We start from the raw sequence: 15853 nt of genomic DNA, 5'->3' as shown, positions 1-15853 counted from the left end.
AACCCACCATATAAACAAGCTGAAAAAATAAAAATCACATGATCATCTCATTAGATGCAGAAAAAGCTTTTGACAAAATATAACATCCTTTCATGATATAGGTTTTGGAGAGAGCAGGGATACAAGGAATATACCTAAACATAATAAAGGCAGTATACAGCAAGCCAACAGTCAACACCAAACTAAATGGAGAGAAACTCCTGGCAATCCCATTGAAATCAGGAACAAGACAAGGTTCTGTCCATATATATTCAATATAGTTCTGGAGGTCCTAGACAGAGCAATAAGACACACCAAAAGAATATCAAGGAGATACAAAAAGAAGAAAGTCGAAAAAGAAGAAGAAGAAAAACTTGGAAAAGAAGAAGTCAAACTCTCATTGCTTACTGATGATATGATATTTTACATAAGCGATCCCCAAAATTCTATGAAGGAACTCATAAACACTTTCAGTAATGTAGCAGGATACAAGATTAACTAAAAAAAAAATCAGTAGCTCTCCTGTACACAAATGATAAAAGGGCTGGGAAAGAAATCAGAGAAACAACACCCTTCACAATAGCCATAAATAGCATAAAATATCTCAGAGTACTCTAACCAAGCAAGTGGAAGACTTGTATGACAAGATCTTTAAATCTTTGAAGAAAGAAATTGAAGAAGACACTAGAAAGTGGAAAGACCTCCCATGCTCTTGGGTAGGCAGAATTAACATAATAAAAATGGCAATCTAACCAAAAGCAATCTACAGATTCAACGCAATGCCCATCAAAATCTCAGCAAAATTCTTCAAAGATCTCAAAAGAGCGGTACTCAACTTCATTTGGAAAAGCAAAAAAACCCAGGATAGTCAAAATAATCCTGTGCAATAAAAGAACTTCTGGAGGCATCACAATCCCTCACTTCAAACTCTACTACAGAGCTACAGTACTGAAAACAGCCAGGTACTGGCATAAGAACAGACAGGTGGACCAATGGAACTGAATAGAAGACGCAGATATCAATCCACACATCTTCAAACACCTGATCTTTGATAAAGAAGCAAAAAAACATCAAATGGAAAAAAAGAAAGCATATTTAACAAGTGGTGCTGGCATAACTGGATAGCAACATGTAGAAGAATGAAAATAGACCCATATCTATCACCATGCAAAAAACTCAAGTCCAAATGGATCAAACACCTCAACATAAAGCCAGCCACACTGAACCTTATAGAAGAAAAAGTGGGAAGTACATTTGAACACATTGGCCCTGGAGACCACTTGCTAAATATAACCCCAGGAGCACAGATACTGAGAGAAACAATTAATAAATGGGACCTCCTGAAACTGAAAAGTTTCTGTAAAGCAAAGGACAAGGTCAATAAGACAAAACGGCAGCTTACAGAATGGGAAAAGATCTTCATTAACCCCACATCAGACAGTAGTCTGATCTCCAAAATATACAAAGAACTTAAGAAATTGGACACCAAAAGATCACATAATCCAATAAAAAAATGGAGTACAGACATAAACAGAGAACTCTCAACAGAGGAATCTAAAATGGCTGAAAGACACTTAAGGAAATGTTTAACATCCTTAGTTATCAGAGAAATGAAAATCAAAACACCTGTAAGAATGGCCAAGATCAAAAACACTGATGACAACTTATGCTGGAGAGGTTGTGGGGAAAAGGGAACACTCCTGCATTGCTGGTGGGAATGCAAGCTGGAACAACCCTTTTAGATGTCAGTGTGGCGATTTCTCAGAAAATTAGTAAACAACCTTCCTCAGGACCCAGTAATGCCACTTTTGGGTATATATATCCAAAGGATGCTCAATCATGCCACAAGGACATGTGCTCAACTATGTTCACAGCAGCATTGTTTGTCATAGCCAGATCCTGGAAACAACCTAAATGCCCCTCTACCAAAGAATGGATAAGGAAAATGTGGTACATTTACACAGTGGTGTTCTACACAGCAGAAAAGCAGGCAAATGGATGGAGCTAGAACACATTATTTTGAGTGAGGTAATCCAGACACAGAAAGACAGTTATCACATGTACTCATTCATAGGTGGTTTTTAAACATAAAGCAAAGAAAGCCAGCCTACCAATGAGGACACTAAGAGAGACTTACATAGATCTAATCTACATGGGAAGTAGAAAGTATAAAAAGACAAGATCTCCTGAGTAAATTGGGAGCATGGGGACCTTGGTTGAAGCGGGGAAGGGAGAGGCAGGGAGGGAAGCAGAGAAAAATGTAAATCTCAATAAAAATCAATAAAAAAAAGAAACGGAGGCTCCTTTAGTTGAACATTTTTAGGGAAGGTCTCTGTGCAAAGGTATCATGTCTGCTTAGGTTGAATTTTGAGAAGAAACCAATAGAAGCGTCTAGAACAAAGGGTCTCTGGAGGGGCAGAGGAAAAAAAGGTGTGAAGGTCCAAGGCAAGACTTACTGTAGTGTTGGCTGAGATTTAGCAAAGGAGAAGCTGTATTCTGAGTGTAATGGGAGATTGCTGGGGAGAAATATGGAGGGAGTAATAACTTGCATTTTAAAAGTCACTGTGCTCTGAAGGGGAAAGGAGAACATTAGGAGATAAGAGTTAAGTAAGGACAACAGCTAGGAAACCTTTCCTAGTGCAAGAGATGTCCGTGGCATTTCCTCTGGGAAGTAAGGGAAAAGAAAAGCAAAACTATTCTTTGAAATAATTAATTATGGAATTGCATTCACTAAAGTAAAGGACATTGTTATATTTCTGGTCCTTCAGGAAAGTTTTACAACATAGGAGATCAGAGGGGCCATGAGAAAGATCACTGCCAGTTTATGGATTCATTTCTAGATGGCCGCACAGGACAGCAGCTCGCCTCTGACCAGTTACCCACCAAAGAAGGTATGCTTTCTGACACCCCAAGTAGGGAGCTGTGCAGATTAGCACAGAAAGCAATCAGGTGACAGAAAAGGCTACAGAACTGCTACTCTGTCACTAGGGGAAGAAGAAACTTAGCTCTCAATTCAAGCTCAGCTCTAGAGAAATTAGATATATAAATGTATTCTGAGAAAACTACAATCTTTCCCAAGTTTCCAGCCCTCCTGTTATCCCAGTCAGTGTCCCTCACAGCTCCAGTCATATGGAACATGCCTGGACATCTTCTTTGCCCCCTTAACAATTGTTTCTGCCATACAAGAAAAACATAGTAATTAAAATGATCTTAAAATGATCTATATAAAAACAATTATAATAAGTCTGAGAAGTGAATATACTCAGCAATTTGCTAAATACATACTATCAGCTGGCTGCTGTGTAGGGAGAACTGAAAATTTAATTCTTGCCTCAGCAGAGCAGAATGGTGTGCATTGTCCAGATCACTCAGGAAACACATAATTATTTGAGGTTTTTAGTAACAAATTTTGTCCATGAGCACAAAAATATCCAGCCTTTTAAAAGATGCCTGTACAAGACACTTGGACATTAAGAGGCTGTTGAAACTACTCTTATAGTACTGACTTGCTAAGACAAATGCCAAGATTTTAAGTCCTAGGGTCATTGTGTTTCTGAGTCAGTATCAGATCCTCTATAATTACTAGTTTTCTCAATTGCTTTGCTTCACTCAGAGTCATCTTTACACTGAACAGCCTTCTATATGTGAATAGTGTGGGCAAAGACATGGAAGATCTAGTACACTAAATAAACTCTTTTTCCCCTTAGGCTACTTCAGAGCTGTTCGTCAGGAACCTGTCCAGTTTGGAGAGATAGGCGGTCATACCTAAATCAATTATGTCCAGTGGTATGAATGTGGGACCACAATTCCTGGGAAATGGTAGCTGCAGCACAATTGTTTCCAAAGTGCTTCTGGTTCATTATCACAAAAGGAAACAAAGAACCCGTTGGAAATCCTATGGTGTTTGCCACTCTCACTCCAAGCTGTTTGTTTACTGTGTATGAAAGTCTGCAGTCTAACTGAGGGCAGCACTAGATGTTCATTGTTAGAAAAGATTTCTGAGACTATTTATCGGGTTTACAAAGTCATTTTAAGAAAGCAAGATATTAACATTAATAGAATAACATTTTTAGGGAAGCGGGCTCCCTATTCATGATATTTTAAGAGAACATTTGTATATTATTTTTCACACCGTTGTAATGTTTTCAGATACTTTTATAACAAAATGAATGTCAAAAATCTTTAATATGCTATATAAAAAGTATTTACTTTATTAATGTGTACGTGTTGTTAGTGCGTTAATCCCATAAATCTCTATTTGGTTTAACTTATTGGATCAAATAGTCTTCAGCATATACATGTGAGAGAAAGTGGTTCTAATATTTAAAATTATGTAAACTTCAATTTTTAGCATCAGATGAACAGTTTTTGAATTTAAATAGTTATGTATTCATACTAACTTCTCCATAACCTACTAAAAAGAAAAATCTGAAAATCTTACTGAAAAGCAAAATCTGTATAATTTCATCTCAACTAAACAGCTGATAACCTGACATGTCAAATGATAAATTTTGATGATTTTTTTATTCTGTACCCATAATATTACATCTTAAAATACTTTCTCAAACTTTTCCTTTCAACATTCTTTTGAGCGGCTCTGTGGTCCTATGCAAGCTGTATGTAGAGACTGAGTGTAAAGTCATCATGGAAAGACAATGCATGTGAGATGCTATTGTTTTAGAGGATATATTATATATTTATACTTAAGGCCATGAATGAATGTATCAGAGGTTGTTTTGTGGACACTGTTTACGCAAGCTGTAACGAAACTGACTCATTTTTATGAAAAGGGGGGTACATATTTTTGGGAGGGAGCAAGAATATTATTGCCTGCCCTGAAAAGACTTTTCTCTATGTATATCTTTCAATACACTTCAGTTATATCAATGCTACATTTTGTACTTTCCAAGCAAATATAAACTCTTCAATAAAAGATGTAGGTTTTTAAAAAGTGATTTTTTTAAAATATTCTGAATAGTTCGCCAATATGTAAATACACCTTTATCTCCATAAGGAAAACCAGAAAATTAAGAGCTACCAAACACCTATTGTGTTTACATTCTAAGTCAATCAAATATGTTTTATATATTTTTCCCTGAATGGAAATCAGTTTCATAAATTTTACCATGTACCAATAAGATAACTAGTTTCCTTATATCTGAAATAATTACAAGACCATTATTGGATTCAGTTACCTTTATTAGCCTATCAATGTTACATTTATATATAATGTCTAGTCATCTTCTCAAAGGCTCTAATTTTAGTACATCATGTTAATAGTAAATAGCCAAGTGTGATGGCTAAATCTTAGCCTAGTTTTTTTTAATATCCTCTGGGAACTAGAAAACCAATCATTTTACACACAATAGTGTTCCAAAATAACTAGGAAGCTGCTACAATTTTAAGCAGGGGAGGAAACCTGTTCATTTTGGTCTTTTTGTATTTATATTTCAACAAATTATATTTTTAATTAACAGCAACAATGATATCATAAAAATTGATCTTCTTTTTAAATTTTTGAACTTCAATACAGTATAAATTAAAAAAAATAGTATTATAGTCTTTTGGGGGGCAATTAGCCATCAATAGTGTAGGTGAACCTCCTTATCGATAACCAGGTCCAGGTTGGGTATAGCCCTGACCAAATGGAGGACAGCTACATGCATAAGTGTTAGGCCCACTGGAAAGAGGGGTCCTGGTACCTGCAGGAGATGGCATAAAACCTGGTTTGGGTGGGTAAGCACCAGGTTGGCTCGGAGCCATTCCAGGAGGCACAGTACTTAGCAGGTTGAGATGTTTGGGTAGTATACTTTTGTGGAGGATAAGTGTTCGCCTGGTACTGTTGTGGTTGAGTGTCATGCCCCACTACAGACTTCCACATCTGAGGGTGGCAGACAATGGGAATAATTAGGACAGAGAGAGGAACCGAGAGGAAGGACGATCAGAATGCTGAAGCCAACTACACAAGCAATCAAATATTTCTCGCCGTTCTTAGAAGGAAACAAGAGCTGAAACAAAGCAGATAGAAGTTCTAGGGAGACTTCTCATTTAGAAGAGAAAGGAGTGGAAGTTATTTAAGATAAACCAGAGTGGTTTGAGTCCACCCACATCTGGAGGGAAGGCAGTGCAGATGTAGGCAACACTGAGCAACCTCTGTCAACGTGTTGAGACCGCTCACTGCGTCTACAGCTTGTAGTATTTGACAACACCTTCTGCAGGATTGGGGTGGCATTTCCCTCAGATTTACCCATGGCTTGCTTTCTTGTTGTCAGGACATAAATGAGTCCAGGATCCCGCCTGTCTATAATCTGCTTAGCTACATTGAAATTGTTTTCACCTGTCCATGGGATACTGCCCTACATTCACTCTAAGACACTCACGGAAGAGCTGTAGGGACAGTTGGTTCAAAGACCCACACTAGTTGATGCGTGGGGAAACATTGACAGGAATCTCAATTTCCTAAGGGAGAAAACACCGAGGCTTTACGTTTTATCACTCAATTAAAAACACTGTTCAACTGTATTTAAAAATACACATATTCAAACACAGCATGCAACAGATCCCCTTTTTGGAACACATGTGGGATTTACCAAACGTTGCAGAGGTCTTTGGAGAAAACTAGTTTGGCAGGGACCAATCATTCCTCCACTGGACACCCGTGTTTTACTGAGCCTCGAGTGTGAGGAGGACCTGCCCAGTCACACGGTGGCCTGAACAGTGGTGTGGCAAGGTAACAAGGGGCAGTGCCCATCTGCTCTGGTAGCCTTTGGGATTTCCTGGCACTGTTCTTACCTACCCACTGGCAAGTCCCTGCTCATCCTTCTTTCTCAGGGACCTCCACCGCCAGGAGGCCGTTCTGGTGTGCATCACTTTTTCCCAGGGGAGACACTCTTCAATACCTATCCGCAGGACTCCGTCCATTTAGGACCCAAGTCTCCACCGAGAGGCACCTGGAAACCTCCACCCTTGCCTCTCTTTCCTAACAACCCCCAGAAGATCATTCCTGGGGAAATCTGAGGAGGGGAATCAAAGATCTGCTAAGATGCAGCTAGGGAAGTGGTGAGCTAACCGGGCCTAGAGTCATGGTGAGCTGCTGAGAACAATCCCTCCTTACTTGGCAATAGCTACTGATAGGGGTTAGCACAGGTAAGGATGACCTGTGAACCACATGCTTATGGCCTCTCTTTGACATGACCTGGTGCTGTTCTGCAACAGAGTAAACCTGGAAAGGAGAAGCTAACTGTGTTCATGGGCAATAAGGAAGCAGTGAGGTCCGATGGTCTCATCTTCTGTCCTATCCCCCGCCCCCAGGCCTCTGCCATCTCTCCCATCAATCTCACACACTTCTTAAGATCATAATAACTTAATATCCTTGTACTGTTGATGACTAATCAATAAGGTTGCTAATTTGAAGCTGGAGAATAACCCGGTGAAGGACAGTAAATGCCGGCACATTCAGTGCCTGATGACAGGGTTAACTTATGACAATAGTCCATAGACAGTCATATGACAGCCCCTGTGTGACCATAGCCAGTCATGCTACACAGAGTATGTACCTCTTAGCCAGATACTAAACCAAGCACCTCACAAATATTAACTTAAATGCTTTGACAACTCCCTGATTCCTGTGATTTTGTTCCCCAGTGTTAAATAATGAAGGGCTTAGCATAGCTGCCTATCTCCAACACTCTGGGATTCCCACAAATACAGAGAGTTACCCCAGCTGAATAATTATGCCTACATTTGGCCCCTAAAACACTTGGCTCAGCACCAGTGTTTACTTGGGTTAATTCCTGTTTCCTTACATTTCCCATGTGCATTTTGTGTCCCTGATACAACAGCCTTCATCTTCTGTGGGACTCCTTTAGTTTAGTGCCCAGGGCCAGCCAGCCCTTAGAGTGGGATGTGTAGATCATCAATAGAAGCCAGGGCATACTTGGCTGGGCCTGCGGTCCTAGACGGCTGGTCAATCACGTCCCTGAGTGCAGGCCATTTCCTTGTTCCTGTCTTCAGATGCTCATTGTCAACCACTGCACGCAGACCTGATGGACATCACAAGTTCAGCACCAAATAGCAAACTAAGTTTATGTAGATTTCTCTTATACACTTCCCTGCTCCCCAAGTCTCCCAGAGCTCTGAGTACCCACCTTCACTACTGTTTGTTCGAGCTCCCAGCCCCGGTTCTTCAAGTCCACACCTGGCACCCCCACCAGCTGCTGGCACTTCAGGGCAAGAAACTGAGCAGCGGCTTCAGTTGTTCTCAGGTTTCCTGTCATTTCCTGCCACATGGTCCCCACAGCTACTTCCTGCTGTTCCTTAAGCTTTGGGTACTTAAAAGGGTTAGGTGTTTCTGTCCAGTATTTTGAAAAGTTTTTTTTCAAATCATGGGATAGTTATAAAAATGACCACACCTAAGTCACATCCCTAGCAGTTAAGACATGTTCAAGAATGCTATAGGACCACTGTGTCCTACGTAGGAGAGTTGAATCTAAGATAGTAAGAGAATTCAGAACAAGCCAGGGGGTTGTGGTAGCAAACATCTGTGATCCTAGCACTCAGGTGTAGCCTGGGCTACAATGCTGTTGTAAAAGTCTGGTCTGAGGGAGGAAAACAAAAACAATATTTGATGTGGGGTGGAGCAATCAAGAGAGGCTTCCTGGGAGATTGGTCTGTATGTGAATCTTGAAGGGCAAGGCTTAAAAACACCTCTTCATTACCTGTAGCACTTACAATGAGGCTCACACAGAACTGATGTCAAAGGATAACTCATGGGAAAGGAGGGAGAAAGTCCTAGCTTGTTGGGAAACTGTGTGGAGCCTGAGCTCACTGACAGAAGTCTGACTCCAGATGAATTCCTCCAAGAAGCAGGAGTTGTGAACTCTGACACACTCCATGCTGTTAAGATCTATGGCCCTTCCCTTCTATCTTCAAGTCAGACATGCTCAGGTGACTTGTTTTGGGCTAGGAGACAGACTTTGCTGTTGTGCTGTTTTCTCCTGAGACAGAGTCTTGCTATGTAGCACAGGCTGTCTTGAACTTACTATACAGACAAGACTGACCCCGAACTTATCATCTCCTGTCTCAGTCTTCTGAGTGCTAGAGTTACAGGCAAGTGCCTAACCTTTTCCAATCTTCTCTCAGAACTATACACAAGGCTTCATTACTTCACCCCAGCAACTCTGCTCCTTTTACTCAATCTCGGGATGGATTTCTTCCCTACCTCGTCTCCTGTGGCTTCAGCAGCTGAGGCTAAAAGGATGCTCACAGCCCTCTGAGGCTGGAAAGTGAGAAGGGAGGATTTTCAGGACCTTAGTACTCCGGGAACCATCCCTCCACCTTCCACTCTCCAGAGTGCAAACACAGGTATGGAACAACTCTGCCGACAGACAGCCTCACACAAATCTTCATTCCGAAAATAACGCTTTATTATTTTACAATAGTTCAGGAAAGTCCTTGGGATGTTGTGACTAAAATGGAATCATCACAGAACATAGAGCTGATCAGTGAGCCACCAGTCCTCTCCCTTCTTCAGGTGATGAGCACAGAAGGGAAGACGTGATGTCGGCAATGAGAAAGCCGACGGTTAGCAAGGGGAGGGCAGGCACAGTGGGGTCACTCGGGACCACTGCTCTCAGGTCTGGATCAGGTGTTTCATCTTCCCTTCCCATTCCCTGAGCCCTGTTCTCAGAGGCGGGTGACAATGACGTTGAAGACAGAATAACTCACACTCGCATGCCATAGCTCAGGGGTTCTTGAGGCTAGAAGTTGTGATGCTCCAGCTCCCGAGTGGCTTCATGACCCCTATGGAGAAACATCCAGAAAACAGGATGCACCAGGCCTTGGTTCTAACCTGTCCTCACAGCCACCTCTGTTGTTATGGGAACTTGCCAAGGAGATGCAGATGGTTTGGAAGTGGGAAGGCTGTTCTAAAAACTACAATTCTGGCATTAGAGAAGAAGGAATTACAAGTTCTGAGAGCTGCGGCCGAGTGATGGGTTTATAGATGACCTGTGAAACACAGGATGAGGAGGACGTGAACCATCAGGAAGTAGATGGTTGCAAGAAGTGGCACTCGGGTCCGGGAATGGCAGAGTGAACGCAGAACCCGCTTCCATCCAGCGCCACTTCGGGTCTGAAACAAACAAAACAACATCAACAACAAGATGAGGAAGTCGGCTCCACCTGAAGGCTCTTTCTCTTCACCAGTAATTCTGCATCTCAACCAACTGATCCCATCCTCACAGCGGAGGGGCATCCAGGGAGAAAGTTTCCTCAGTGGCTGAACACCATAACACTGCCCATCTCCGTACCTCAGCCCATTCCCACCACAGAGCTCTCCTGTGTCCTTCCCTCTTACCCTTCGGCAGCTGCTGCCCGGGATGTCTATCAACACTGACGTCTCCTGAGAGCCACAGGCACCAATGATAGGAGTCCGGGCCGAATCCCATTCATTCTGCTCCAGCCTGTGTTGAGACAAAGATATAACACAATGTCTGATGTACGAGAATCTTCCCAGTCAGCCTAGGAAGGTGGCCTAGGGGACTGGCAGCAAAGATTTCTCCCATAGGCCAGGCCACACAGTAGTAAAGGAACAGCCTATTTAGGATGCTGGCTTGGGGGCTTCCGGCTGGAAAGCTGGTTAGTGTCTGACCCATGGAAGCACGACTAACAATGAACGGAACTAGAACCCAGTACCCGTGTCTTTATGCCTCACGTTCTCCCCTCTCTCCATACCACATTTCATTCAGAAACTCATTTCTCTCTCCCCTTCCTTCTCCACCCCACCCTGCTTTTTCATTTGTTTTTGAGAAAGTGGCTTACTATGTAGCCCAGAGTGGCTTTGAACTTACGACTCTCCTGGCTCTACTGTCCAGGGCTGGGATTACAGGCATGCACCATCACACTCGACTTTTTTTTTTTTTCAATTTATAAGAGGCAAAAGAACTCAAGAAATTCTGTCGGACTCTTAGCATGGGCTGAGCTGCAGCCACTGCAGCTTCTGCTCTGATTTCTGCTGATGCACTTATTACTTCATTCTGGAAATTCTACATCTAAGGAGAAGCTGCCATTACTCAGTAGCCTCTGCGAACAACAGGGTAAGGCATGTCTTGTCACTTATTTGCCTACAGGGCAGACGTTTTAACTGGAGTGGGGGGCATGCAAAGCCCCTTTCCTCTTCATGTTTCTATCCCACACAGGGAATCTCCATTAACTGAACTCTTCTCTGTGGGCCGCTCTCTTCTTCAGCAGAGAGGAAATGCCTTAATCTGGACCTGGTCCAGGTGGGCCGTACTTAGTCTCCCTGCTTTCCATTCTGGGTTTGTTGTTGTTTTGTTTTGTTTTTTGAGACAGGGTTTCTCTCTGTAGCTAGGGAGTCTGTCTTGGAACCTGCTCTGTAGACCAGGCTGGCCTCAAACTCACGGAGATCCACCTGCCTCTGCTTCCCAAATGCTGGGATTAAAGGTGTGCATCACCAACCCCTGGCCTCCATTCTGCTCTCAGTCAGAAGGAAAGTGGGGAGGGGCTAACCTTAGGTTACTGTGGTCCAGACACAAGCTCCAGAGTCATCCTGACTAAGCTGTCTCAAGTGATCCCGAGCCTCCATGGACCAGGTTTCTCATAAGCGGCAGAGAAATGGCCATGAACAAATAGGTCTGAAAATCTCTGTAAGGCCACTACATATGCTGCACTGTGTTCCCATAGAGCCTACCTTTAAGGCTACCTAGACGGTGTGGAAAACAAAAGGCTGTATATATGCTGGATGGAAAAGAAGGAAATCTCACCTAAGACCTGCTCCTTGGGGAAGGCATTGCAAGAAGACAGAACCACCCTCAGTGCCATTTATTCTGAGGGAAGAGACGGCAGACATAGTGACTTGCCCTTACACACATAATGGAGGTTCCTGCTGTGTTTCTTTCCATGTAAAGGGGATCCCAGCAACAGAACACTTGTAGCCACACTACCTTCCCACACACAGTGATTTCCAGTTTCCTTGATGTGGAATAAGTAATGATAGTACACACCTGTGTCCTTCCAACCACACTCGGGGTAGAGTGCCCACAATATCACACATATCCATGCCCTGCTAGCTGGGCAAAAGCCGGTGACTGGCAAAGGGAAGTTTAGGGTTAGGTAGTGAATTGGCAATAAATCAAGCTACACTCTTTCTTAAGTGGTCTTCTATTTCCTCTTATGTTACAATCTTTAAAATTTGAATTGGCTAGCTAGGTGCGGTGGCATACACTTTTAGTCACAGCACTTGGGAGGCAGAGGCAGGTAGATTTCTGTGACTTCAAGGCCAGCCTCATCTACAAATCAAGTTTCAGGCCAGCCAGAGCTACATAGAAAGACCTTGTCTCAAAAACAAGCAAACAAAGGTCTGGGAATCAGACAGGTGGTGAGAATGCGTTTATCTGGCCCTCTAAAGACTCTGACACTGGGGTCGTGGAGATGGCTCAGTGGGGAAGAGCGCTTGCTTTGCAAGCAGGAGGATCTGCAGTCCCATCCCCGGCAGCCATGTGAGAGCTGGCCTGATTGTGTGCACCTGCAATCCCCAGGGCTAGGGAGAAGACAGAGGCAGGAGAATGGCTAACGACCCACTGGTCACTGAAAAATGGCAAGTGTTAGGTTCAATGAGAGACTCTGTCTTGGGACAGTGTTAGAAAGGGTTACACCAAGACACCTAACATTGTCCTCTGATCTTGCCCCCCTGCCTCCAACATGCACACACACAAGAACCCAACATGTACCTCACATAGTTACTGCTGGGATGAAGTAAGACACCATTTATAAGCTTTCTTGTGTAATATGGATGGGAAATATATTTCTAACCCCTACGAGCTCCTGCCCTGGAAAGCAGAGGCCTCCAAAACTCCACAGGTACCCTGCTTCTTGGTGATGACTCTCAAGCTGCTCTAGGACCATGTCAAGGGGAGATTAAGATCTTAACTCACCCTGAGCCTGGCCACAGAAATGTGCAGGAGCGAGGTCAGGGAGGGTGGGAAGTGAGCAGAAGGCGCCCCCAACACCTTACCGTCTGATCTGCTCCTCGGCCAAGGAGAGTGCGTTCTCAATGGCCAATCTTTGGTCTCGCTCTTCTTCTAGCAGCTTCTTTAACTCACTCACTTCTTGTTTAGTGCTGCAGAGCTGCTGCTGGACTTCAGACAAACTGAAGGGAAAAAGGCAGGCAAAGGGCATCACTGGGTGTTGGACACAATCTCGAATACATCGTCACAGGGCTGGAAGCATTTCCCCAAACGGGAAAACTAAACGAACATAGAAGTACAGCTACAGAACAATTAAGGCGGAAAATCCCTATGGGGAGACGCGAGCCCGTCGGACAGCTGTAATTCTAGCGTTTGTGGTGCTGCATGTGTGCACTTGTGTGACAAGCGCTGTGCACTTCTTATACAACATCTGTTAGGTACGGTTGCATTCAATCTTTACATCATCTGTGACGCTAGTCAGATACTAGGACTCACGAGGAGCATATGGCAAACTCTACTCCACCAAGATTACAACCCAATTTCATTAAAATAGCATACATTGGCCATACATAATAGGTTTCATTATGATCTTTCCATACATGTAGATAATATCTTTTTATCATATTCACCTATCGCCCTCTCTTGTCTACCACCCAATTTCTTTGCACACAGTGTACGATGGAAGAGAATCCTGCTCCTCTACCTTGGCTGTAGGTCCCTTGTGGCCTCCAGATCGCTCCTTCTCTTTCCATTCATTTCCTGGGGTGCTCCAGAAACATCTACATTTGGTGGTCCCTAGAAAAAACAACAGCAGAGCAGTTGTGATGGAAGCTCTTCAGACACCATGTGTGTGCAAACGGAGAGCCTTCCACAGTCCTGAGCTATCACACTGAGCACCTCCCGCCGCTGCCTTACCGCCTGCAGCTCCTGCACCTGCTTCTCCAGGACAGCACAGTGCTTGGAGAGGTCACTGGCGTGGTGCTGGCTCTCGCGGAGACTCTGGCTGGCATTGCTGAGCTGAATGGAGAGGGTACTCTTCTCCTCCAGCAGCTGAGAGAACTGTAGCAGGGGAGAGGATAAGTACCACCCCAGGACCACATCATTAGAAGCAGTGCTTAAGAAACTGGCCTGAACTTGCAGAACCTGATTTGCAATGCAGAACCTATCTTAGAATCCTACAGCAGTATGCTTCTTCAAAGGGAAAAATACCTAAATGTTTTAGCCATGAAAGGAAACTAATTCTGGAAGAATAGCAGGAAACTGGTTTATTTTTAATGGTTCCAAGATCTATCAACTGAACGACGATTAAACAGAACCCCCTAACAAAAATTCCAATAGAACAGGCTATTCCAGGAATGTAAGCAGAGGGCAGAAGGTTGGGTCCATGCTTAAATTACTAGTAAATAACAAGCCCTAGAACTTAGTATAGACAAAGAGCGAGCTCACACCTAAAAATGTGTGTAATAGTATTACTGGATGAACATGCTCCCAAGAGAGCAGACAGAAGTCATACGTGTCTATGTGTACTTGAGAAGTGGAAGTGGAAGCCCTGATGTTCACCAAGTGGAAACAGTACAGTCCCAGCGCCAACCTTTCCTCTAGGTCCCAAGGGACAGGCCATGGTGGGGGCTGTCCCTGCACAAGTTCAGTATCAGGTGCCCACCACTTGGCAAAGCAATCTAAGCCTCTGGTTTCTAAACCAGAAAATCTTCTTACAATGAGTGAAAACATTTAGCTGCTGTGGCTTCTAACAGGTGACTGGGACTGGACTCCTCTGGAACCAGAATTGGGATTCCTCACTTGTGGACCATCATTTTAAACTTTAGTCATGATTAACACCCAGATACATTGGTCATGGAGATGTCCTCCTGAGTGCCCACCACAGAGAATGGCTGGATTTGGCTGGGAGTCTTGTGTTCTCTTGAGGATTCTTTTCTAAGTGTTTGTGTAAGAAAGTTCAACAATGCTGCAGAGAAAACAGTTTTCTAGAGACATCTGGGAAGCCGCATTGGATGCACACAGATGGCACACAGGATCACAACGTGCTCTGTAACTGAACATGGCTCCAGATGACTCTCTGTGTGGTTGTCACTCTGAAGATCAAGTTTCAGTTTACAAAACATTTGGACAAACACCATCTTCATTGATAGAAGCAGCGAAAGGACCTCCCTCCTCTTTACAGATGGAAAAGAGAAACAAGCTTACAGCGCTCAAGGCCGTGGCACCAGCAGCCCCCAGAGCAAGGCTCACAGCTGTGGGCCTCCAGTCTTGAGTGCCACCTGCTTTATGATGCAGCCCAATCGAAACTACAGTAAGGGCCACTGGGAGGGCATGGGTGTGGGGTGAAAGGTGTTACTGAAGAAAAGCGTTGTGAATTTTGGGGAAGCTAAGCTTATTTGAGGGTGGCGGGCCGAGTACAATCGGAACTCCAGGGTGAGGACTAACACCACGCTCTCCACCATAGGAAAAGCGTTCCTAGCTGGGATGAGCAGCCCAGGGCACACCAAACACAAGTAAACACAAACAAAACAATCTCCCCAGTGTTTAAAATTGTCTTTTCATTTTGTCTCTAGCAAATCTAGAAACAGAGGGCAGACCCATAAACTTGCTGGAAGCGAAGGCTTATGAACTACAAAGACAAATAGTCGATCACTAGTCAGCCACTCGTAACCTGTCTTGGGTGTCTGCATTCTGTCTAGGTTTCTGGGGTTTAGGAGCAGGCATAGGACCCAGGGGCACGGCCCTCTCAGTGTACATGGAGTCTCACTGGATCACACCACTGCTCATAGGAACCGCTGCTGTGGAGCTGCCACTACAGAGGGTGCAGCGCACAGACTACTTAGACTCCTCAGGTTCTCCCTCTACTCACAGGCTAACTGAACTCAGTC

The 15853-nt window shown here is 43.8% G+C and overlaps 1 protein-coding gene and 1 long non-coding RNA gene across 12 annotated transcripts in view; one reads left to right on the top strand and one right to left on the bottom strand.

The window, feature by feature from the left end:
• Positions 1-2774: 2774 nt before the first annotated feature.
• Positions 2775-4192, top strand: LOC148122981 (uncharacterized). Its single transcript, XR_015735184.1, has 2 exons — positions 2775-2870; positions 3687-4192. It is a non-coding gene; the product is annotated as an uncharacterized LOC148122981 (long non-coding RNA).
• Positions 4193-9382: 5190 nt separating this feature from the next.
• The window catches only part of Golgb1 (golgin B1), a 60666-nt gene continuing 54195 nt past the window's right edge, over positions 9383-15853 (bottom strand). For all 11 annotated transcript variants that reach the window (XM_087901012.1, XM_087901000.1, XM_087901004.1 and 8 more), the window contains 5 exons: positions 13881-14024; positions 13669-13760; positions 13013-13147; positions 10337-10442; positions 9383-10111 (listed from right to left, as the gene is read on the bottom strand). In XM_087901012.1, coding sequence (XP_087757138.1) covers positions 9977-10111; positions 10337-10442; positions 13013-13147; positions 13669-13760; positions 13881-14024 — 612 coding nt within the window. In that variant the 3' untranslated portion in view covers positions 9383-9976. The remainder of the gene's footprint in view (positions 10112-10336; positions 10443-13012; positions 13148-13668; positions 13761-13880; positions 14025-15853) is intronic.

Source organism: Myodes glareolus, chromosome 2 (assembly GCF_982192425.1).
Source record: "Myodes glareolus chromosome 2, mMyoGla1.1, whole genome shotgun sequence".
NCBI classification, from domain to species: domain Eukaryota; kingdom Metazoa; phylum Chordata; class Mammalia; order Rodentia; family Cricetidae; genus Myodes; species Myodes glareolus.
This window is presented reverse-complemented; position numbering and strand designations above follow the sequence as displayed.